Genomic DNA, 27,076 nt, shown 5'->3' on the forward strand with positions numbered 1-27,076 from the left:
GTAGGAGTAAATATTAGATTATTCGGGAAATAAAGGAATTTTATGTATGGTCAACTTGGTTATACTTAACTCAACTTTTTACAATTCACAAGAAAACTATACATGAGTTATCAACAAACATCAAGAGATAATCAGCTAATCAACACACGTATACCAAACATGTAACGTTTAAGCCTTTCACATTTTGCTTGCATGATACAACTTGGAAAATACATGCCATGCCATTGAACAAAATAGAGTAGGGAAGAAAACTAACACAACTCATAACCCATCCACAAACGAAAGAAGAAAACCTAGTCAATTAGTTATCTAAGATTTTTTTGTTAAAAACACAGTTTATATATAACTTATCTCAATTCTGTAAAACTTAAGCTCGGATTTATATTTGCTGAACTTAACTCATTTCTAGTGAGCCTAACTTATTTTTAATAAACCTTACTATTTGAATATTAAGAAGCTAAATCACAAGACTATATGATATAAATTACTAACACTATATTACCAAACTTGTTATTTTACACATATCGCCAAAATATTACCAATATCAATATACCAATAGTTTTTTTCAGTGTACGTAAATGAACGATTAAGTCTAGTAATATAGACAATATTCTATCCCAAATCTTAAATACCATCTGACCATACTTCACCAACCAAGCTAAATGACATACTTTCTTCGTTCTATTTTAAATGAAACATTAGTTTTTTCACGCAACCCAACATGCTTATTTAATCATTAATATCTTTAGTTGTGAACACATAAAAAAAATAAAAAAATTATAATTTGATATTGTAGTATGCATCAAGAATCAAGATGAATCTAACAAGATCACACTTAATTATGTTTTTTTCTTTATATAATGGTGATACATTTAAGTCAAAATTACTCAATAGATAATGTCATTTCACTCAATATTTCATTTAAAATAGAACGGAAAAACATCTATCAACAGTGATGACCATTGACCATAGTCCATAGCCGAATCATCTTACCTTGATTGAAAGAAAGAAAACCTAGAGAGTACAAAAGAAAAAACCGCCATAAATCTCTCCTTGATAGATTCATGCAGATGAAGATATCATCAATCAATTAATATTATTGACTCAATTCAATTTCAACCTCCAATCTAAAATTTTTATTAAAAAAATTTCCATCTTCACATACTCAAATTCTTAATTACGCGTCTTCCAATTCTCTAAAGCTGTCACACACACTTCCAACAAAATCCAACACACTTTACTTCTCTTCCTTCAAAACCCCACCATTAACATCTTCTTCTTTCTCTCTCCTCCATCAAAAAAAATACCCAAAAATGGGAAGAAGAAGAACAACAACTTTGTTCATCTTCATAATTTTCTCTCTCCTCTTTTTCCTTACTTCTGCAGATGACAAATCCGCCATGGATGACTTCTTAAAAGCTTTAACAACTCCACCATCTGGGTGGGATTCTTCTACAGATTTCTGCAAATGGAAAGGTATAAACTGTAACAGTGACAACAAAGTAACTTCCATTAATCTTGCTTCTCAATCTCTCTCTGGAAATCTTCCTCCATCTTTAAATTCTCTCTCTCAACTTACTACTCTCTCTCTTCAAAACAATCACTTTTCTGGGATTTTACCATCTTTTGCTAATCTATCTTTTCTTCAACAAATTTATCTTGATTTCAATAATTTTAGTTCAATTCCATCTGGGGCTTTTTCTGGGTTATCTTCACTTCAAACACTTTCTCTCTCCTTTAATTTCGATCTTTCTCCTTGGCCTTTTCCTTCTGAATTATCTGATTCTGCAAGTTTGGTTAGTATTTATGCTAGTAATGCTAACATTGAAGGTGAAATTCCTGATTTTTTTGACAATTTTCCTGGGTTGCAAGATTTGAGATTGAGTTATAATGGTTTAAATGGTTCTTTACCAAGGTCTTTTAATGGGTCTGCTATTCAGAAATTGTGGTTAAATAATCAAAAATCTGGTCTTTTTGGTACAATTGATGTGGTTTCTGGTATGACTGCATTAACTCAGGTATGGCTTCATGCTAATAAATTTACTGGTGTAATTCCTGATTTATCTGCTTGTACTGAGATATTTGATCTTCAACTTAGAGATAATCAGTTTTCTGGGATTGTTTCACCTTCTATTGTTTCTTTGCCTAAATTGTTGAATGTTACACTTCAGAATAATAGGCTTCAAGGGCCTATGCCTGATTTTCCTAAGACTGTGTTGAATGTGAGTTTAGGGAATGAGAATACTAATAGATTTTGTAGGAATGTAAGTGGGGATTGTGATCCTCAAGTTTCTGTGTTGTTGCAAGTTGCTGGGGCTTTAGGGTATCCTATTAAATTGGCTGATTCTTGGACTGGTAATGATGCTTGTAATCAGTGGAGTTTTGTGACTTGTGATTCGAGTCGAAAGGTTGTTACTGTTGCTTTCGCAAAACAAGGGTTTTCGGGTACTATTTCTCCAGCATTTGCGAATTTGACATCGTTGACGGATTTGTATTTGAATGATAATAACTTGACTGGGACTATCCCTGAGAGCTTGGTTTCGTTGCCTCGGATTAGGAAGATTGATTTGACGAATAATGACCTTAGTGGGAAAGTTCCGGTTTTTAAGACGGGGGTGAATTTGCTCACTGCTGGGAATAAGAATATTGGGAAGGATGTTCCTTCACCTGGTGGTTCTGGGGACTCTGGGGGAAACTCCACTTCTGGCTCGGGCGGGGGTTCCAAGGGTTCTTCAGTTTCGGCTGGTATGGTGGTTGGTGTGGTGATTGCGGTTCTTGTTTTTGTTGTGGTTGTGATGTTTGTTTTATACAAGTGTTATATGAAGAAGAAGCATAGGAAGTTTGGGAAGGTTCAGAACCCTGAAGCTGGGAATGAGATGGTGAAGACCAACATAATGGCAGCGACGAATGGCTATGCGGGTGTTCCCAGTGAGCTGCAGAGCCAGAGCAGCGGTGATCATGGTGACTTTCCAGTGTTTGAAGGCGGGAATGTTACTATCTCAATCCAAGTCCTTCGGCAGGTGACAAACAATTTCAGCGAGGATAACATATTGGGACGTGGAGGGTTTGGAGTTGTTTACAAAGGGGAGCTGCATGATGGTACTAAGATTGCTGTTAAGAGGATGGTAGCTACAGCAATGGGCACCAAAGGGTTGAATGAGTTTCAAGCAGAAATTGCTGTTCTTACTAAAGTTAGGCATAGGCATTTGGTTGCCCTTCTTGGTTTCTGTGTCAATGGCAATGAGAGGCTTCTGGTATACGAATACATGCCACAAGGGCATTTAGGGCAACATCTTTTCGAATGGCAAGAGCTTGGACATTCTCCTCTTACGTGGAAGCAAAGAGTCACCATAGCTTTGGATGTTGCTAGGGGGGTCGAATATCTACACAGCTTAGCGCAAACAAGTTTCATTCACAGGGATTTGAAGCCTTCTAACATCTTGCTGGGAGATGACATGAGGGCCAAGGTTGCAGATTTCGGTTTGGTTAAAAACGCTCCTGATGGAAAATATTCGGTGGAGACCCGATTGGCTGGAACATTCGGCTATCTTGCTCCTGAGTATGCTGGTAAGCATATTTTTCTTTATATCATGCTTACTTAGAAACTGGCTAGAAATTTTGCTATATATTATCGTTTGTGCCCTCTGAAACGTACTTTTTTTGAAGGTTTCTCATTATTTTGTTTTATATAACACAAATGAAATACGTTTGGAGTTAAATGTTAATATATCATTGTCATTTTATGTGCTAAATTGCTAATTTATAGACTTCTTATGAAGTTATATGCTAACATGCTCCATGCATCTGTGTATGCCACAAAGTTTGTGATGAGTTATAATCAAGTGATTCTTTAAACGGAGTGTTTTGGTTCCTTCTTCCTTATCGTTGAGTATTAGATTGTCATTGCATTTCAGATCTAGGGGGTCCAATTGTGATCAATCCACATACTTGTATGTGCTGTGTGGTTCTATGTCAATTATGCAAGTCTGTCCTCCATTTTTTTTAGAAAAAAAATTGGAGAGCATTTGGTTAAGTTGTTTCCAGGGATTATGGTATTGTACCAGCTGGTTGGATGGTGGTATTGTATCAGCTGGTTGGATGGTGGTATTGTATCAGCTGGTTGGCAGAAGCCTGCATTTAAAATTGTGGACCTCTTTTGCCGCATTCGCTTTTGCTCCACTTAGAGATTTTTAAGATGATGGAATTGCATTAAAGTGAAGTTAAACATTAACCATATGGATTTGCTTGTTTGATTGAGCATGAACATTGCCGAGGCAGGATTATTTGAGCAGCTGAACATGATTGTTCTAGAGTGAATGCCTTGTGTATAGGACTCTTTTAGCTGAATTGAATAACATACTAATCATGTGATCATGCCTAAACCCTAGTGCTCCAATAGTTCTCTAACGTCTATTAGAGGACCCCTTTTGATGTTATTTCTGATCATTGATTCTCTTAAAGGGATTAATATTTGTGGGTCCAAGAGGCTTTTGATGTCTATGCATTGGAGTTATTGTCGACTTATGCGTAGACATTTTGGTAGACCCATGTATGCTATAGAATGAATACTAACATGCTTGTGCTCTTGTTTCTCCAACAGTTACTGGGAGAGTGACAACCAAAATTGACGTCTATGCGTTCGGAGTAATATTGATGGAGCTTATCACTGGTAGAAAAGCCCTTGATGAGACAATGCCAGATGAGAGATCCCATTTGGTGACGTGGTTCCGTAGAATCTTGATCAACAAGGACAACATCCGAAAATCGATTGACGATATCCTCAATCCCGATGATGAAACTTTTGAGATCATTGGCAGGGTCGCGGAGCTGGCAGGTCATTGCACAGCCCGTGAGCCACATCAGAGACCCGACATGGGCCATGCTGTAAACGTGTTGGGCCCACTTGTTGAGCAGTGGAAACCATCACGGCAAGAAGATGACGATCCAGATGGCATAGACTTACACATGAGCCTCCCCCAAGCATTGCAAAGATGGCAAGCCAATGAAGGCACGTCGACAATGATCAGTGATCTCTCCTTCAGCAGGACTCAAGCAAGCATTCCATCAAAACCCTCAGGATTCGCCGACTCTTTTGACTCAATGGACTGCCGGTGAATGATGTCAGAAACAAAAACAGATTTTCCATGAGGGAGATACATCCTGCTAAACTGTTGGAGGTAACTCCTTCCTTCAACATACTGACTCATAAGATTGCAAGAGTTAGTGAAATTGTATTTATTGGTTTAATGGATTTGTTTATTTATTTACTGTCTTTCTTAATTTCTCAATCTGATATTGTGGACTAACCCAAAAAAATTAGGGTGGTTAGTTGTTTTTTAATTGAGAATGGTGGTTGAAGAATGTAGAACCACACATGGGTTTGGTAAAGGGGAATGATACTATATGTTCTATATGTAACATGGGGGCATGGTCTCATGGGGAAGGTGTTGGATGAATCTGGAAAAAGCAAGTCAGACAGTACATCCAAGTTTTTTTTTTTTAAATGTAACATATTCTTTGATTCTTATTATTATTGCAAATTGAAAGTGCATATATTTTGGTCATTATTTCGCAATGAATTTTCTTGATTTGCTTGCTTTCTGTATTTTCAATGGATCGTGATACCGCCTCTTGCTTGTTTTTGGTCCAAAGATGAAATTCTTAACGGAAGGTGGGTGTATTCGCCAATTTTCGCAATAATTGCTTATTTCACAGCCGGATTAACCGATGTTTCTAATCTATTTACTTGCATTTGAGGGAGATTTCCATCTTTTTTTAAAAAAAAAATTACAGTGGAAAAGAGGCAAAAACTTGTTGGATAGTTGTTCCTTCTCTGCTTGATGTTATGTAGTTTTAATGCTAAACGATGATCAAGAGTCAAGACCGTCTATATAACTACTAAGAAAATCAAAGATGTAAATTGACATTCGTATTCTTTTTTTTTGAGGGGAAAGAGAAGTGCATTAATTAAAGGGACAAAGTGTCCATAAGTACATAAGGTGTTACAGTACTAGGACAATGATGCTCCCAACATTGTTCAACACCAAAAGGCACAACTCTAGCAAGGTTATGGGCAACAGTATTCCCATCCCTTTTAACATGAGAAAAAGAAACAGAAGAAAATGCATGACACATAGAAAGAATGTCCCCAAGTATTGCATCCAAATCTGAGGAGAAAATAGCTGCTTTCGTTAACCGCTTCGTTACTACCAGAGAGTCGGATTCAAAAATCACGTCACCATACCCATGAGCTTTGGCCAAGCGGGTTGCCATGTAAATGGCCTTGCATTCAGCTACCTCGGGAGGCCAGTAGGCACGCACACGTCTAGTTGCAGCAAAGCACACCTTACCTTCCGAATCGCGGGCTATCACTCCAAGTCCCACCCATCCTTCCTCGGACAAACTTGCATCCGTATTCAATTTAATAGCACCAATCGGGGGAGCATACCATCGGCTTGGGCTCGGGGCCGCAGGGGAGCGCACTCCTCCATATATCCTCACAGCATAGTTATTAAAATCTTCAACTTGTCTCATAATTCTCTGGCCCACAACAGTGACAGGGTGACTTGTATGCTCAAAAACTTTCCTGTTTCTTTCAACCCAAACGTTCCATAGGATATAACAACCCTTTTGAACCACATTAGTATCCATCTGACTCCATCTGACTAGGGTATCACACATGCCTTCATCTTCCACTCCTGGCAATAATATGTGACTGTCCAGCTCTTCCCACAATTTTATCGACATCGGGCAGCAATAGAATAAGTGTGATTGTGTCTCATCCTCTCTATCACAGCAGGGGCACCCTGCTTCATCGATAAGGTGGCGTCTCTGAAGCACTTTCCTTACTGGGAGTGAACTTGTGCAAGCACGCCACATAAAATGACGTACCTTAGGCGACACATTTAAGCTCCATAATATATTCCACACTCTATGAAAATCCTCCAGGTTGCCCCCTTTTCCCAACATATAAGCAGTTTTCACCGAATAAGTGCCGTTCTTAGAGTACGCCCAAGTTAACTCATCCTGTAGACATCTGGTGCTTAAAGGAATGGCCAAGATACACTGTTGATCACGTTCATTGAAATGACTCTCGATTAGTTCCACATTCCACTCCTTCTTTTCAACATCCATCAAATCTCCTACCACTTCAAGACCCTCCACTCGAGCACTCTTGATGAATCTACCTTCTTCATCTCCTACCCATGGTGCACTCCATATGTCAATTTTAGTTCCATCTCCAACCCTCCAAATCAACCCCTCCAAAACTAAACTCTTCGCACCCCAAATACTCCGCCACGAGTAGCTATGAGAGTGTCCTAACCGTGCTTGACAGACATCACCATGTGGATATACTGGCACTCATTACTCTACTCAAAGGGACTCTCTATTATGTAACAATCGCCAAACTTGTTTACCCAATAAAGCATCATTGAAGACCGCAAGATCCTTAAATCATACCCCCCATACACTTGGGTTGCACATTTTCTCCAACTTAGCCAATGCATTTTCCGTATCCCCCCCCACCAGAATCTAGCCATAGCAGAGTGGTTTCTTGTATAACAGCAACAGGAAGTATAAACTCCTATAGTATGTAGGCAAGGCTTGGATGACAGCTTTGATGAGAACCTCTTTTCCAGCACGCGACAATAACTTTTCTTTCCACCCCCTTAACTTCTTCCACATTCTATCTAAGAGTTCCCGAAACAGCACTTTCTTAGACCTCCCACAGAGAGTGGAATACCAAGTACTTCTGGTGTCTATCAACTTGCCTCATATGGAGAAGAGTAATCAATTCTTCTTTTTCGCACAACTTACACCTCTACTAAAGGATACTTCCGACTTTTCATAATTAATTTTCTGCCCGGATGCTGCTTCATATTTGTTGAGAATATCAACTATTGTCAAGCACTCCTGTCGGGTAGCCCTGGTAAAGAGAAGACTGTCATCTGCAAAAAGAAGGTGAGAGATTTCTGGACCATTTCGGCTTGCTTTCGCACCATGAATTTCTTTTGAAATCGCCTTTTGTTTTACCATTTGAGAAAACGCATCAGCAACCAAGATAAACAGGAACGGGGATAAAGGATCACCCTGGCGTAATCCTCTGGAGGGAGTCACAGAACCACATACTCGTCCATTAACAATGAAAGAGTACGAAACAGTAGCAACACAACTCATGACCAAATTTACCCATCGTCCATCAAACCCCATTGTCAACAGTAGCTTCCTGAGAAAACCCCACTCCACTCTGTCATAGGCTTTACTCATGTCAAGTTTCATCGCCATCAATCCCTTCCTGCTATTATTCCTCTTCTTCATAGAATGAAAGATTTCCAGAGCAATAAGAGAATTATCCGAAATCATTCGTCCAGGAACAAAAGCACTTTGATTCTCCGTTACAATACAAGAAAGGAATTGTTTAAGCCGCAAAACAATAGCTTTAGAAGCTATTTTGTACAATACATTGCATAAACTTATAGGCCTAAATTCAGAGACAATAGTAGGGGATTTGACTTTGGGAATAAGAGCAATATTAGTACAATTGACATTTCCTGGGCAAGAATAGTTATGTAAAATGCTGCTAACAAAATTAAACACCTCATCACCAATTATATGCCAGAATTTCTGATAAAAGATAGCATGCATACCATCAGGCCCTGGGGCTTTACAAGGGTGCATATCACTCAAAGCTGCAAAAATCTCCTCTTTTGAGTAAGGCTTCAGAAGGATATCATTATACTCCTGTGTCACAGACATCTTCACATGTTGCAATACCTCCTGAAAATCATTAGAAGAAGGCTCGGACGACGTAAAAATCTCCTGAAAATAGCGTTCTACCACACACTCAATCTCCTCACCTTCCGTTTGCCACCTCCCACCCCCATCAAAAATGCCATGAATAAGGTTCCGTTTCTTCCTTTGAGAAGCTTTATGGTGAAAGTATGAAGTATTTCTATCCCTCCTTACTTCCGCCACTCGTGATCTCATATACCAGTAAGCCTCGTTCTTAGCATGTAATTCATCCAACTCCTTTTCCAAACTCACACACCTCTCACAGCTGTCATTCGAAATAGCTTCACCCTGGGCTACATGTAACTTTTTCTCCACAACTTCAATTTTCTTTCTAAGAGACCCAAAATTCGTATTCTTACTAGCTGTATTATGATTTGCAAAATGAAGTGTATGAATGTCAATTTACCTTTTTCCGTGGAAAACTAATATTTCGGTCTGTGCGATCTTCTGAGTAGTTACAATTGTCAAATATATTATTATTAATAAATCTCATACTTCATTTTATTAGCTTTTCTTAATCTGTCCAGTGCAAAATTGAAAAATAGACGTTATGGCATGATACGTTTTTTTTCAAAAAATTCTACGAAATTAGGGATAAGGATCTCAATTTCAAAGACATTAGGGTAAAAAAATGTTATTACTTAATAAACGTGTTAGAGATCAATTCTTTTCAAAAAAAGGGTTAAAGATCAAAACACTTGTTTATGTCTTTATGAGTGCATATAATAAATCATAAGACATTATTAGGTTTTATTTTAAAACATTAAGCATTGAAATTTTAATGATTAGTGGTTAAACTTTCACATTTTATTCAAAGGTCATTTATTCGAATCTTAGTTATTACATATTATTTATATTATTAAGTGATATTATAAACATGAGTATTAAAAAGTTGAGTAGAATGACATGTGGTACCGTTTTTTTAATAGGAACACCTTTTAATATATTTGTATAGATAGATAGGGGAATAACACTTTTTCTAAATAGTCATGTAAATAACCCAATAGTGTTGGCCCAGTGGTGATGGGACTGGCTTTGGTAGGACGGACTCGTGTTCGAATCCCCGCAACACCCTTGGGAGAGGAATAGAACCTAACCACCCCGAACTTGGCCTCGATCCGGATGTATCCCGAAGGGTGAATCGAGTACAAACACCAAAAAGAAAAAATTGTAAATAACCCAATAGTTCTCCATAAGAGTTAAGACAATCCTAATGGGCCAAAAAGTTTGTAAGTTACCATACGAGAGGAGATATGAGTTGGACATAAGCTGGAAAAAGGAATTTCTTCTGCTTTATAATATGTGAATTCTTATTCTTTGGTTTTGATTTTATGTTTTGGTAGGTTGATGTTGGAAAGTTTGGTCAACATTTTGTGGGTATTTAAGAGTAGAAAGAGAGAGGGCATACATTCAATAGTAATAGGATAAAGAACGTGGGATCTTTAGAAAGTGTGCTTTCAATATTAAGGTCCCCTTTGTGAATTGTGATGTTTGCACATGGCTGGATGCTAAAAACTCAAAGTGGGACTTTTCTCAAATTCTTACTGACTCCCTGCTTTCGCATAATATAGTACTTACATTTCATTTTAGGTATTTCAAAATATTGTACTACTTATTTTATTGTTTATTAATTTGTTTTCACTAAATTATCTTTAATTTTCACATAAACTTTTCAAATTATTCCTACATTTCATTAAAATTGTGTGCTCTTATTTACTGCTTTGCACCATTCCAAAAAAACTTTATTGCTTTTTTATTTTTTTTGAAGGAAAAAGAAAATAAATGGAGTGTTTTCAAAACAAAAATACTTAATATCTTTTTTTAGAATCCTACTACTCCCTCAAACCCCTTAATTCTCGTGCAAAAAAAGAAGTAAGCACTATATTATGAGACGAAAAGAGTAGCTTTTCGGTTTGCTATACTTCTACTTCGATGGGGACACTTAGGGTCCTTAATTAAGTCTAATTGGTAAGAGGCAACTGATGACAATTAAATATAGAGAAACTCGTAAACAGGCTTGAAATAACATTTACTTTTATATGGAGGAGTATATTATATAGTTTATTTTACATACTTCCTCCGTTTCAAAATACCTGCTACACTTTTCATTATGGAAAGTTTCACATTACTTGCTACACTTCTTTTTTGGGCAATAAACTCTCTCTATCTCTCTCCTCCCACATGGCACATGGGTCCCTTTTCTTTTTACTCTCTACCTCTCTCTTCTCCAAAAATTGCCTAGGAGTCCGTGAATTGAGAAGTATAGCGAGTAAAATGAAACGGAGGAAGTATTATGCAAACATATTTAACTTCAATTATTATATAGTTTATTTTACAAATTACTAACTTGAGTGTATAATACATATTTTGCACCAAGAAAAATGATACATTCTTTCGAGTGAAAAAAAGGGTTTCCAACACCATACTACTATGAAAGTTACTAATATAGTAATAAATTAAAAATCTAATAATAAATAAATGAAGTTACCTTTAAAATTGGTCCTCCGAAAGTCTTTTTCCCTATTGCTTATATTTGATACTTTAACCTAGAAACGAAAATGAAAGGCGGGCCTAGAATGAGAATAGACAAGTTTTAGTTGTACATCGATTTCCCTTCTAGGGTGATATATATTGCGATTGATAATGATATTATGTTTTGGTGCTAAATATTGATAATGACATTATTAGTTATGAATAGTCGAATTTTATGAAGAAAATAATTCGTACATGTTACGTGATCATGAGAAAGATAGGTGCAACTCCTTATGGCATGATGAAATGGACCAAAATAAACGTTTAGGTTGCGCCTTCAATTACGGATAGCTTGTGGAAAAAATCGGGGATTTTCCAAATTAAAATAGAATAATGAAAACTTAAAAAATGTTTTAATTAATCGAGGATTTTCCAAATAAAAACGTGTAAAATGACGCCTATTAAAAATTATTAAAAGAGACGGTCTAATTTTAATATAAAAGTAGATTTAGTAGCTAAATGGATTAAATAGTCACCGAAAGAAATTAACCTAGTGACTATTGGACTAATTTTCTTTTTAATATTGGCCTTACCATTGTCTAATGTCAATTTAAAAGTAGACGGTCTCTTGCAAGACAAACTCTACGCCTTTTAATTAAGTTTTGTTCTTCTAAATTTCACAAAAATATGATTAGTATAAAGTACGACAAGTTTTAAATTTATCAGACAATTGACTTTGAAAATGTGAAAAAAGAAAATATTTAAACTAAAAGTTGGAAACTCACTATAATATTGAACGGGTTCTTAATAATCAAACTCTCGGATATTTCCTGATCTTAATTAATTGACCCTTGAAATTAACATTCTTAATTTATTATAGTTTTAACTTATTCTAACCTCGAAAAAGATACTTCAAATAGTTTTAACTTATTCTAACCTCGAAAAAGATACTTCAAAATCTATTTTCGGACTTGTCAAACATGCTCATAGGATTTATTCGGCAAAAATAGTAGTTGATATAACGATTAGCGGTTGCAGTAGCCATTAATTGTTTTATTAGCTCTTTGTTAGTTTTCAACATTGATTTCATAACAATTCATGTCTGGTAAAACTAGATGATCATTTAGAAAAAAGACAAAGATGATTCAAAAATTCTGTTTTAATATTGAGTATCATCTATCATTTACTCTAAGCTATTAGTGTAAAATTGTTTGTTTACAACATTACACTTCTGTTAATTTATATACCAATATATAGAAGTACTAGGTCAATGGACGGTAGAATTAAAATAGAGGGAGTTTATATGTATAATCATGCATCTAAATGCACATCAAATATTATATTGGAAAAATCATTCCATGTCTATTGTCTGAGGTGATATAAGTATATACTAATAAGATCACTTAATCTTTCCCAAATTTAGGGGTTCGATCATGGCAAGTTGCAAACTTGCAATTATAAAAATATTTTTATCGTTTTTTCCCCCTTATTCTTACCCTTTTAATATGAGTTTTTATTTTTATTTTTTATAATTCTTTAAATATGAGTTGTGAAGTATAGTATCAACGTACATGCTACTATATTGTTATTGATCTTTAATCTAGAAAAACATAATAAGAATTCTACCATTGTTTATTGAAATTATTAACTCCTTTTGTTTTTTAAACGACGCAGCAATTCTTTTTTGATGCAGAGACAATGTAGCAATTGTTGTTTGTTGCATAAACAACGTAGCAATTCTGATATGTAATTGTGTATTTGCCAGTTTATTGGAAGTCAAATTGCATTGGCTAACACGTTACGTCACCCATTTTGTTCTTTTCACAAATTCTTGGGCGTAAGTATTACACCGTAATATATGGTGTAACAACCCAGAAAGGCAGAAACCACCACTTCTTTTTGTAAAGAAACTCAAATTACATTAAATAAATAACAAAATGACATCAAATTCATGTCATTATTTGTATAGCCCATTTCATTTTTTTGGAGTCTATATCATCATGTACGTATGAGGTTTTGTTACATTAGCGAACATCTACGTTAACGTACACCAAAGACACACTCAGTTTTTATTTTTATTTTCAGTTACATTTTATATAAATGTTTGGAAATTAAGTCAGAATAAGTTTATTTTCATTTCCTTTTCCGTAGATCAACCTAGCTATTAAGTGGAGATTTTTTTTTTAGATAAGCGATTAAGTGCAGTGATATAGACATATTCGATCCTAGGTCTTGGGACCATCCCTACAAGACTTATAATTGTTATCGCTGTTATCCAAAAAACAAAAAACAATTCTTGAAATAAAATATGATTTATAATTGCAGGAAGGAAAGAATATATTTCAGACACTATCTGAGTGGCTGGATTATAAAGCTTTCAACAAGACTTTGATTTTGCAAGAGGATCTACGATAGTAGATGTGTTTTATATCAATACAGCTCATTCTGGTAAATTATTAGGGAACTTCTTGCATTATTTGGCCTTATCCTTTTAGCTTTTGCCAGATAATAATCCCATATACTATAATTCTTAAACATTGTAATAATATGTACAAGTATATATATATATATATATATATATATAAATATTTAATTATGTGTTCAAGTTAAAGTTACCATTAAATTCATATAAAATACTGGAAACTTGTGGGACATAGAAACCTAATTATGGCAGCTCATCAATTACACAATCTAAGCTGTATAAAGTATAAACTCAATCAATTTATCAATTGAATAAAACCATCCACTTTATGAAGTCAAATGATTGTAAATTATTACTTCCGCCTTTTTTTTTTAATCTTTCTCATTTTCCTGTACACATCTCTCATATATATCTTTGAACTTGAATCTCTTTCATTATATAATTGTAAAGATTATAACGATAATATACTAATTGATATGAATCAAACAAGATTCCACATGATTATATTTTATCTTATAAATTGAAAATAATTGAGAAGATTTTACATAAATAGTATTGAAATTTTAAGTAAGAACGATATAAAAAAAGTATATTTCTATTATTGCAGATATATAATTGATTTAATACTTGATTGAATTTCGTTTGCAGGTGCTATAAGCTATATAAAAAAAGAGAGGCATAATTACTGAACACTCATCATGATAAAACCTACTCGTATATCGAAGCCCAAAGTGTTGAAACAAATGGATCAAACAATTAAAAAGTTATGGGCCAGGTCAACAACTATAATGGTGTATGGTTACTAAGGTCAATCAGATCCAAGTACAAGAAGCCCATGAATCTATTGATGCAGTCTAATTTTCATCTTGTAATGGATAATACTTCATCCGTTCTTTTTTACAAGTTACATCCATTTGGAACATGCAAAATTTCTATTACACATACAATCCTGATCCGAACAATATGGAATTCTTGTGTTAATAAAGAACCACCAAAATATGCAAATAAACTAAATAATAAACATGTATCAAACTGAGCATTTCTCTTCAAAATATTTTGATACATTCCAAGAATATCTTAATTCAAGAAACTTGTAGACATTTTGACTATCAATTCCTCTAACCCCCTATTTTCATTGATTGCAGCATGCACCACCCCTACACATCTCAAAAACCACACCATAAAATTAAAATAGGTTTCATCTTGCAAAAAAAATAAAAAATAAATTTGTGGCATTATTTTTACAAAGAATGCTTTAAATTCGAACTTTTAAAAGGTTTTGTTTTTTTGACAAAGTTTAAAATTTATTATTAGGATATGCTCTCAAAAACCACCCTCAGTCCCTCACCCCCTCTGTTTGCGCCGAGGACCTCAAGCTCATCAATTGTTTAAATTCAAGAGTTTTTATTAACTCAGTCCAAAAGAACATAGCCTAAGTTCATTATTTTTTTGAAGTATGCTACTCCTATCAATGGTTCCAAGCTTAATACGAGTGTGATGTAGCTTGGAAGTTTAAGAATCAAAAGGAGAATTCTTAGAGGAAATACCGGGATTTTCGTCTCTTTAGGATTGGTCTGTGATTGTGTTTATAAAGTTATTGGTGCTAGTGGTTGGCATTTGGTATCCATGCTAGGCGGCTAGGCGCCCTAGGCATCGGGCCAAACTTGTTGCTCCTTGCAAGATTTAGCTCAGATACTACTTTTAGGAGTAGGGTGATAATGACTCTGATATGTTCATGAAGTGTTCGAGTTCGATTCAGTCAAAATATGGCTCGATAGGAGTTCAGCTCGAGATTTTAACGAGCCGAGCTGAGTTATGTGAAGCTCAGCTCAGCTCGAAATCCTCGTGAATAGGTTCGATTACTTTATATATATATATGGAAATAATGTATTATGTATATATACATAAATATATTTATTCTAGATTTTATACAATAATAAGTTAATAGTTCTATTGTCAAAGAATGAATTCAAAAAACAAAAATACTAAAAAAAGAAATATAAAGAAGACGATCTGAGTTGTGGTTATATGATTTAGGGCATGTTCTCTTCGGCATAAAACAGCTAAATTGAACTGAATTGAACTGAACTGAAATCAATAGTGATATGTGAGAGTAAAAGTATTGTCCAGAGCTGAACTGAACTGAAAATAAGCTGGAGAGAACAGGGCCTAAGAGTGGGTTTGAATATGTTGGGCCGAACAAGGTGCGCGAGATGACAAGCACAAGCTTATCCATTGTGGGCTTGCTGGCACATGAGTCATATGTGTAATAATTTGGATATCACAAGAAACAAGGTGGGCTAGAGTAGTGGGCTCGTAAACAGCAATTACTTGGGATGGTCTAGAAGCATAGGACAACTAAAATATTCTACCAAGTTACAATAAGTTCTAATAAGTTTAGAAGGCATATAATAATCTTCGCTAAGTTCAACAACAATAAGGTAAAAAGAACTTAAGTTACAATTTGGATATAATTCCTTATACATCCCATTTTGTGTTTCAATAATAATGGAGAAATAGCATTGGCCTTTTATGTATACTGTAATACCATCATATTTCATTAAAATACATTGCTATTACAATACATTCATCAATGTACTATCAATGTTGTATTTCATTTCGGACATTGATTGAGTGACCCTAAGGGTTGTCAACCCTCTTATTATTGAATTTTCATTGGTTAGGAATACATTAAAACATTATTTTTATATTTCTTCTCTCCTTATTTATTATATACATATTAATATTTTATTCTAATGTGTCTAAGAGGGTTGGCAACCCTAAGAGTTACTCAAACATTTTCCATTTCGATATTACGCACAATGCGCACACATATAATTACACCTTTGTCAAAGCACAATCACTTTTATCGGCTATTTAACCAATTCGCAAAAGTCCACTCTATATGACAACATCCCAAATTCTATTTGAATATGTTGTTTCAAAATTACAATTGATCAAATTCTTTTCCTTTTATCCTTCACTTTTTCTTTGATCTACCTTACTAAAAGTTTATACTGCCACTAACCCTTGTTTGGCCCTAGTAAATCTCCAGAATGCCAAAAGCAGGGCAATAAGACTTCCACTTTCTTCTTGAGTGCTTTAAGGAATCAAAATACTTTAGAACTTCCCAATTCTATTCTTAGGAATTAAGTAATAATTTGGCCATTAAAACTGCCGTATTATGAGTCAATCATTTTATTAGAATAATCCCAGCTTAATAAAGTGTGAGAGAGAGACTTTAAGCATCTTTGAAGTTATTCTACAATTCTACTTAGTAAAACTTTTGTGTATCATAAAGATTAGAATTAGCATACCTAAATAGCAATAATTAATCTACAAAAATCAACGTACGATATGTATCATCACTTGTTCATAATTTATACAATAACTATTGCACCAAATTTTACACCAAGAACAAACTCACTTTCAGATAAGAACTCGCTAGGCTTTTATATGCTCATTAAAAGAAAGACAAAAAGCCTAAATTTAAGGGAGTGAAAAGATTAAGACTTTTACAATACTATTGATCAAAAATGATCAACTACACAACAATTATACACTAATTACTCTAACTGGGATTGGCGTGAGTGATTAAGCTGGAAGGGATCGATGCTGCTCTTTGAAGTACCCATGCAAACTCCCCCAGGAGATTAGTCCACTCGTCTCTCGTAGTAAGATAAATCACTTGATTATTGTAATGATTATGATGATCATTTGCTAAGTAAAGGCCACCAACTCTCCCTAATAGAAGTATGATAAGAAATCATAAACATGAGGAACACAAGAAGTAATCCTACACCCCAAGGGGACCCACCAGCTCTATGAATGGAGTTTTGTTCAGGCAAAGGGATGAAGTTGAACCGTCGATCTTCTTTTTTGTAGAGCAAATGAACGGCTAAGAGGAGAAGTACAGGGAATATCATGAGGATGAGTTTCACTTGATCCATAAGATCCTCCCATATAGACTCATAGTTTATGTACCATGTAAAACTTAGAAATAAAAATACTACCATGAATAAGAAGCATAGTTGGAGTGGTGGAGGAGAAAGATATTGTGTATATGAGTTGTTATACCTTGCCATAATCTTGTGCTATGCTATGGTTTTTATGAAAACCTTTAAGACTAAAAAATTAATAATGTTTGGAAAATTTTGTTATGTTTTGAATGATATATTTTTTGGGTATATAAGCTAGAGATAGGCTAAAGGTGGTTTATGTGTAAAAGGAAGAAATTAATAAGTGGATGTGATTGTTCTTGAAAAAGGTTGTATTCTAGAATGAAGAAGAAGGTGGTTTTGGATGGTAAATATGTTTTTATATAGGGGAGTGGCTTCCAAGTGATACAATTAGATATGGCTTTTTCGAAAAAAGAAAAAATAACATATACAAGTAAACAGGGCCGTCTTGGATATATTTGGGGCCCTGTTCTAAATGAAAGTTGGGGCCCTTTATATCTTCAACAATAATATTTTTTTCGGTATAATTTCAAGAGTATATTCCCAATCCTTGATAATGAGAATATTTATAGTACACCTGGGTGTACCATGCTCATGGTACACCCAAGACTATTTTCTCCAAATGAGCAAAATGAGCGAACGAGTAAATGAGCAAAATGAACAAATGAGCAAACATTTCTACTCATCTAAGAAAATGAGCAAATGAGTAAATGAGCAAAATGCCCATATGAGCAAGTTTGGTGTCAAATGAGCACCTGAAGTTCAAATGTATTACAAAAATACCCCTGGGTGTGCCATGCTCATGGTACACCCGGGTGTACTATGAGTGAACTCCTTGATAATACATACTGTATGTATAATGTATAGTTGGGAATATGATGGTTTAAGAGAACTTGAAATTTAATCCTTTATACAAAGGCCCAAAAAATTAGCCGTTTGAAACAAAACAATTAGGAGTCATCAAAATAAATTGTTCATTGATATTGTTGATGAAAAATAATCTAAATATTAGGATTTTTTTTGTTTCTATATATTGATAAAATCGTTAGTGAGATGGAGAAGCTATAAATTTCCATTGAAAATTGGAGAAGAATCAATGATGATCAATTAAATGGTTTTCTTTTGGAAATTATGAAAAAAAGTCAATGGTAAATAAATGATGGAAGAAAGGAAAGTTGATGAATAAATGGAAAATAAAAGCTTAGAAGATGAGATGAATTGAGCGTGAGAAACAAGAAGAAAGGAAAGTATTAGTCCATCAAAGCAAATTATTCATTTTTATTTTTATTAAAGCAATTTTTTTTTTTTGAAAAAAAAATCGGGCCCTTCCTAAATATGGGGCCCTGCGCTAGAGGGCTTTTTGCACCTGCCCATCTACGGGCCTACAAGTAAAGTTCTTAGTTTGATTGGAGGTGATTATTTAAATTAGAGTTATTGAACTTATATTTTTCATAAATGTATCAGTCAGATTTGTAGGTCAGACTCGATAAAAATGAGGGAGATTGTAAGAAAAATATCATTTCCAAAAAGTTTTAGTAGAATTTGAATATTTTCATTATATTAGGTATTTTCTATATTTTTAAAGATTGTAATATTTTGATTTTTCACATAAATTTTGACCTATTTTTTTTAACGAATATATACAATAAAATTAAGTATATATCAATTTTCACCAAAATTTATGACTAATATATATATTTGCTAGGTGTTAGATTTGGCCATTTGAAATGCGTGGATGAGATGCACCTATTAAAGTATTAAGTGACAAATCAAAAGGGTTGATATTTTAATATTTCATCTCAATAATTGATTAGATATTGGTCACTTTGCTGTTGTCCTTTTCATAAGACCTAGGTAACACTGGTCATTTTTGTGTTGATCCTACTCCAAACACTGAGTTTTGTTTTGAAATGATGTATAGGCTACTCCCTTGATCACTCCCTCTAATTCAAAGTAAGCATTATTATAGAGAGGACAATTAATTCTTGGCTTATTAGTATTGGATGTTTTAGTCGGCTATTATGATGACTATTTACATTTATATATTGTTTTTTTTTAAGTTAATAAGATGAAAGACCCTATTGAACTGGCGCCTCGTACATATACACTCGGCGCCTCGTACAGGTACAATCAGTCAGGTTTACAGGTCAGACTCCTTGAAGAGAGTAGAGATGGTAAGGAACCTCACCTCCAAAGAGTCCGTAGTGAGATATGATCCCATGATCTTGAAATCATGAGGACAAATTTTTACCACTAGGCCAAACCTTGCTTGGTTTATTTACATTTACATGCACGTACATATTTTGTATGGACTATGGATGTGTAGTTCCTGACTTTTGAGGTTAAAAACTTAAAGAAAGTGACGAAGTAGTGACTTTGTTTCCCATCTTAAAATTGTGTGGCCTAACATCTATATTTTCGAGATTTCCTTGATCTTCTATTTGATCCATTCGCTTTATCCTACCTAAAAGAAAGATAGTTGCTCCGTACGTAATTATTACCTTGAGTTTTATATGTAAATATGATGGTCAAGGTGTTGCAATTATTATGTGACAGATTGAATATATATCATATGTTAATTCTAAACAATATACTTTTTATCATACAACCACGTTTATCATGAGTAAGATTCACTCAAAACAATCTAATTTGTTTTTTCACTAATTCTACTAACTTGATTTTTCTTTTGTAGGAACATTCCAAAAATAGTTTTAAATACACATCGCCTTCAATTAGTGGATTAATTTTCTGTGGGAGTTTGTATGGGTATTTCAAAGGACAACATCCCTTCCAGTTGAGATTTTTTTCATACTTAAAACTTGAACCCGAAACTTTGGTTAAAAAGTGAGAGGTCCTCAATCACTCACGCCAACTCCAATGGATATTGGATAACTTTACCTAGATAGCAGGAATGAATAACTCCGCTTACTTTCAGGTCGGTGTGTGAAATTCAATGGACTAGATTCGTTATGCACAATGTTTCATTAAATCTAACCAATTAACTCTTGCCACGTGCAACCGACCATGGACCGGCCAAATTATGGGAAAATTATGGAGATTTTTTTTTTTTGGTGAAAATTATGGAGATTAAAAGACACAATATAGGGAAGCGCATTATCTGGAGATGCTGGTCCATTGTCAAACTTTAGTTTCTGTAACCTTTATCTGTTTGTAAATCACATTTAAGTATAATATTCTATGCTAATTGAGTAATTTGTAGTTATTCGCACAAAATAATGTGCTTGACCTAATATCTAGCTGCCATTTGGCAATCGTTTATTTGTATTTCGTCATCATTAATACTTATTTCATTTTAGGTGGATCAAACTTTAAAATTTTTGATTAAATATTTTCATTAATATATATAAGAAAACATACTCATGTGAAATCTTGTTATATTCGCGTCAATATGTAGTTTTATAATATCAACTTTTTATATATATATTTTTTTTGGGTTGTGCTATATGCATCCCTTAGAGTTGCATATAAGACTTAAATACACTACTTAAAATGAAAATAAGTTGTGAATTTATGAAAAAAATTTGCATCAACCAATGTAATAAATGATTAATTAATGCAACTTAGTTTCATTTTTAGCTTCTTATATACAGCCCTTAGGGTTGCATATAGCTTTTCCCATTTTTTAATTAGTAAGAATTGAAGATATTGAAGGTCAAAGGTTTGTCTTAAAGACCGTGTAAAAAAACAAACACTATATTATGGGACATAGTGAGTAATTTAAAAACGATCAATATGACAACTACACTGTTTGTTCCAACAAAAAATTCTCGAGATTTTGTTTTCATCGGTTTTACACTTGCTAGAACACTGAATAGGAACTTGGGAAAAATAGAAAGGAATAATCCCACATTTTGCTAGTCTTTTTAAAATAACCTCACATTTACATTATTTCAAAATAATCCTACCTTTATACCCTATCTTCTTTCAAAAGGTGAGATTGCGTTTTACTAGTAGTTGATTGTGGGAAGTTGAGAGGCAATCCAAACTTCCTATGTAAACAACAAAAGTCATCATGTTTAGGGTGGGAGGTACTATCATATCTATATCTTATCCTAAGGTACCCACTATAAAGTCAATTAGTGAATAACACATCAACTTTCAAGTATGCTTTTATTTTTATTTTCCTTTTAAGTAGGTAAGATTAAACGTCATATAATATCGAAACCTTAAACAGTTTAATCCGGTCCGAACTAGCGAATTAGCCACTTGGGAACTGAGCAATGGGAATCCCTTACCAAAAGTCGTGGGGTTAAACCTCCAAACTTTAAAATTAAAAGATACTCCCTCCGTTTCCTAAAGATCTTCCCTCTTTCCGTTTAAGGGTGTTTCCAAAAGATCTTCTCTCTTTTGCTTTATTCCTTATTTGGCAAAACAAATTTCCCTATTTACCCTCTCATGTCACTATCATATGGTCCACCATTACATTATTAATTCAATTTTACTCCCTTTCTCTCTCATACTTTAACCCCTTTTTATTTGTTTATTTATCTTAACCCCTTTCTCTCTCCTACTTTACTCATACCATGCCCCCACACAACTTGATTTTCCTTGGTATCTGTGAGAACAGTAAGTGGGAAGATCTTTAGGAAACGGAGGGAGTATAACCCTTACCACTATACCCAACTTAACTTGGTTCGATTTGTTAGATTGTATAAAACTCCGTCCCCTGAAGTATTTTCATTGATCAATATATATAGTGTTTACAAAATAATAACCCTAATCATATTACAAATCCAAAATATATAAGGATTATACAAATATTATCCTAAATCGGGGATTATGCTATAATTAGTTCTAGGTAATTCTCATACGAACATGACGAAAATATGTCAATACGATTCATACACCAAACCAAACAAAGCCCTGATTGGGATGGGGTCCACTACTGAGGAGCCCACTATTGCACTACCTAACTGACCTCATATAAATGGAAGGATGAATCCATAATATAAGCTTGTTATAATATACAAGATTTGATGTCATGCAGATTTGGGCCTTTACATGGACTCAAGTATAGGGATCAGGAATAATAGGCCCTGTTATATATCACTGTTCAACCTTCTCTTACAAATTGGAGAAAATAGTACTAGTATATTATGTAATTGATTCACACATATAATTAGTTTTTTTTTTTATTCATATGAGTCACGAAGAAAGTACAAAGTGCAAAGAAGGAAAAGGGGAATTTGAACCTGTGAGTTGTGACCTATCGTTTACAACACCTCAATCTTAACCACTAGGCCAAGACATCCTTGGTAACACATATAATTAAGTTAGGAGAACCGTAATATATTCCTTAATGAGTTATGTGAATAAATGGGCCAGATTTTGATCAATGTGTTGATCCATTTAACTCATATTGCAATTTTTCACCAATCAAGCCCCATGAATTTTATTTACCATACTAGCATTCTAATTTCTAGCGTAGTGAAGATGAATTATTATTCTTCTCCCATAAATAAATTGAATTATAGTTCTTTATGATATTGTCTATTATCTCTATTAACTAATACTTCCTTTTTTTTTTTACTTCCAATTTTAAAAAGTTACATATTACTTGCAAAATGTAGACTTTTTTTGACAATATATCTTTTTTCCTCTTCTAATACAAGTACATATTTGAATGGTTTTGGACCACATCAAACCGCACAAACACCCATCCCCCACCCCGAGAAAAATGCTATGTGAGTACAAATGTATAATTTGACGCCTTCCAATTATATCATTCTTGAATATTCATCTAGTCACATTACATTATTTTAAAAAAGAGTATAGATTACTTTTAACACTAGAGAGCGACTAAGAACACTAATTTAGACGATATCATTTTCACAAAGACTTCACCAACTAAACTAAAATAGATCATATCCAATAGTAGAAGCAGTATATGCACAGTGGTAAAATTACACACTGAAAATTAACCATAATATCCCTACAAAGTAACATATGAGATTATATAAACAACTAAAAAGATACTTAATTTATTCATCATTGCTACAATGACCTTGATCTGATCAAATCACAACAACAAAAGAAAAAACAATAAAAATAAGATCAAGAAGGATGAACTTTATTAGAAGATATCCCTTTCCAAGCAGATTTCATAGAATTAGTAGCAGAATTAAGTGCAGATTCAACATATTTTTTAGAAACAACATAAGCAGCTTTTTCCATAGATTTGCCCATATTTCTTGCAGTTTCACCCATTTTTAACAAACTATAATATTCAGCCATGGCTTCTTTCTCCATTTCTTCTTCAAACCTTCTAAACTCTTCCATGGCACTTTCCATTGCAGAATTAAGCTCTTCTTCTGCTTCTTCCATGGAGTTTTCAGCACTTTCTTCTTCTTTATCACACTCTAATACCATTGATGCCCATGATTTATAAGCTTCTATTTCAAATAATTTCATTAAATCTTCAATGTTTGATGGATCAAAGTTTTTGTCTTGTAGAGCTTGGTTTGAGAGGAAAGTGAATTCACCCATCAAATCTTCCATTTTTTGTTGATTATAGTTTGTTTTTCTGAAAATGGGTAGTAAAATAGAGAGAAAGAAAAGAGTTTTAGAGGTGAGGATTGTTTAGATATGGCTGTTGGTGGAAAACATAATGATATGAACAAGTGGCTAAAGAAATTTCTCTTCCATTTCCTTTTTTTTCTTTTTTCTCTTTATGTATCCCAAATATCTTTTACTTCCTCCAATTTTTATTAATTGATCCGAATTTATTTTTGAAATGTCCGTTATTAGTTTACTCATTTTTTTTATTTCTATCTTTGGAATGGACTTGCTAATTTTCTATTACACATTTAACTTTAATATAAATTAATTTTTTCTCTTTATTTCTATGTTCCACAACGCTATTTTTTTTTAAAATAGATAAACTAATAAAAGTTAACAGTGTCTCATTATTAATCAATAAAGTTGAGATGACATACTCTACTGGTAACTTTTGACTTTTCTTTAATGCATCCCCCTCACTGGCCTCAGTCATGAATTTAGGCATGAATGAATCTGCTACTATGGTCCATGTCTTTGTATTTTTGGAATGAAAGTAGTAAAAATTCTACAGTTACTGTATTCAAAGGATAAAGAGCAAATTAACACAAGAGAATTATTGTTAGTTTGTTACCCGTCCAAGGATAAAGTGTAAAATTGACACATTTCTTATAAAAAATGTAAATCGACACAATAAAATTTTGATTTATAACTGTTGTGAATATTTTTTATTTACTTCCTCCGTTTCAAAATAGATGGTACATTGTTGACTAAAACGCTTGTCGAGGCACTACTTTGACTACTAATATCTTTAATTATGTATTAGAGTAAAGTATAAAATTTTGATTTTCTGAAAATATACATTAAGACAAATCCAACAACATATTACATTATAACATTTGATTTTACCTAATAGTAAATAATGCATGGTCAAACCACATTCATGAATAGTGGAAAAGTCAACAATGTAGCATCTATTTTGAAACGGAGGAAGTATAATAATTTACTAAGTACAAGTTTACTTTTTGTAACTTACTTTTTAAGAAAGGTTGTTACGGTAGTAAAAGTAAATAATTTGTTATCTAAAGAACAATAAGTTGAATAGTCGGCTACTTTAAAATGCTCCTTAGTAAAGTTAATAGTTGAGAAAATTGTAGTCGGTTCCTGGAAATTCAAGTCCTTTTCACGTAGAGTCATTTATGTAGTATTAGATTGACTAATGACCATCATCCAAGATATTCAATTTCTACTCGACTTAACAAGACAAACATACTTTTCTTAATTGGCATTTACTATTATTATCTTTTATATTTTCTTAAAAAAAGTCCAATTCAAAAGTATAACTAAAGTTGTGATATTGTTTCCCCTCAAAAAAAAAAAAAAAGTTGTGATATTGAATAAGCTTTAGGTGGGATTGAAACTCATAATTTAATTGTTTAAAGCCGTATTTAGGTGTTTCAACATCAATCTAACTATTATTTTTACAGATGGAAGAATTATTAATTTTGTAAAATTTAACTTGTGAAATTAGTAATACTTCCAAATAAAGAATATACTCTCTCATAGTCTCACTAATGTGAAATAGACTTGCAATCACTCATCAACCATCATTAAGTTTTTGCTTATGGGTGTAAACACAAGCATAATTCAATACTATCTAACTTGGTAAAGGCTGCGGGCCCAAAGTATCTTATTGGCTCATAGAACCTTGGGCCCAAAGTAGGTAAATTATCGTTAAGAAGCTTTGGACTTCCTATATTCCTCACCGCACAATGAAACCTGGCCCAATAAGCCCATTTCTTTCACTCTTATCAATAATAATGATGGTGTAGTAGCGCTTTTGCTTTATGTCGGACTAGGGCTCCATTTGGTAGGGCGTAAAATATTTTCAGTGTAAAATGATTTTCATGGAAAACAATTTACAATGGAAAACACAATTCCAAATTTAGTTTTCCGTTGTTTGGTTCGATGTAAAAAAATGATGAAATGAAAGGAAAATGAAAGGGAAAGTAAGGAGGTAGTGAGAGGAGTGTACAAGAGAAAGAAGGAAAATAGTTTTCCCTTCATTTTGAAAGGAAAATGGTTTTCCATCATTGGGAGAGTAATTTTACCCCAAGGGAAAATGGTTTTACACTCTTTTGCCAACCAAACAATGTAAAACTGAAAATAGAGGAAAACAGTTTTCCGGGAAAACGTTTTACGCCCTACCAAACGGAGCCTAGAAGTGTGCTCAAACAATAAAGATATTGGCATATTGCTTTGCCATCTACGTTAATGGTTGAAATGTCTTGAAGTATCTGATGTTAGGGTTTATCGAATTAGGATTCCGACACATTTATGTTAATTAGAAGGATACTATATGTATTTTATAATCAAATTCAGTCTTTATATTCTGCAATATGTGCTATCTCCTTGAAGATAATAAAAACGTTGGTTCTGTGCATGCGGACGTAGCTAACACATTGTTAATAAAGCACGTTAAATTCTTGTGTGAGTTTGTCTTGTAAGATACCGCCTATTTTTAAATTAAAATTAGGCAATGATAAGTCAAATATTAAAAATAGAATCAGTCCAATAGTGACTAAGTTAATTTCTTTCAGTCACTAGTTTAATCTATTTAGTGACTAGGTCTATTTTTATATTAAAATTAGACCGTCTCTTTTACTAATTTTTGTTCTTGTGTCGATTGTTCTTTAACTTTTCGTTGTTTTATTGCGTCGGTTATAATAATAATATTAAACAAGACAAATCAAGATTAATTTATGACGTACAATTAACGACAGAGATAATGATACCAATTTGGGAAATATGGAAGATGCGATCCCACCAAATCGTATACCCTTCTTAAATATGCTAATGTGTGATCCTACCCACCCACTATGTTTCTCTAGTCTTAGGGGTGATCTATAATTTG

The 27,076-nt window shown here is 33.7% G+C and overlaps 2 protein-coding genes across 2 annotated transcripts; one reads left to right on the forward strand and one right to left on the reverse strand.

The window, feature by feature from the left end:
* Positions 1-1,000: 1,000 nt before the first annotated feature.
* On the forward strand, positions 1,001-5,564 carry LOC104889883 (receptor-like kinase TMK4). Its single transcript, XM_010675220.4, has 2 exons — positions 1,001-3,567; positions 4,601-5,564. The coding sequence occupies exons 1-2, from the start codon at positions 1,314-1,316 to the stop codon at positions 5,113-5,115; spliced, it is 2,769 nt and encodes a 922-aa protein (XP_010673522.1). The 5' UTR covers positions 1,001-1,313; the 3' UTR covers positions 5,116-5,564.
* Positions 5,565-23,619: 18,055 nt separating this feature from the next.
* On the reverse strand, positions 23,620-24,358 carry LOC104889882 (hypothetical protein). Its single transcript, XM_010675219.4, has one exon. It carries the CDS (start codon positions 24,163-24,165, stop codon positions 23,722-23,724), a length of 444 nt encoding a protein of 147 aa, XP_010673521.1. The 5' UTR covers positions 24,166-24,358; the 3' UTR covers positions 23,620-23,721.
* Positions 24,359-27,076: the final 2,718 nt, after the last annotated feature.

This window comes from Beta vulgaris, chromosome 4 (genome assembly GCF_026745355.1).
Source record: "Beta vulgaris subsp. vulgaris cultivar EL10 chromosome 4, EL10.2, whole genome shotgun sequence".
NCBI classification, from domain to species: Eukaryota; Viridiplantae; Streptophyta; class Magnoliopsida; order Caryophyllales; family Amaranthaceae; genus Beta; species Beta vulgaris.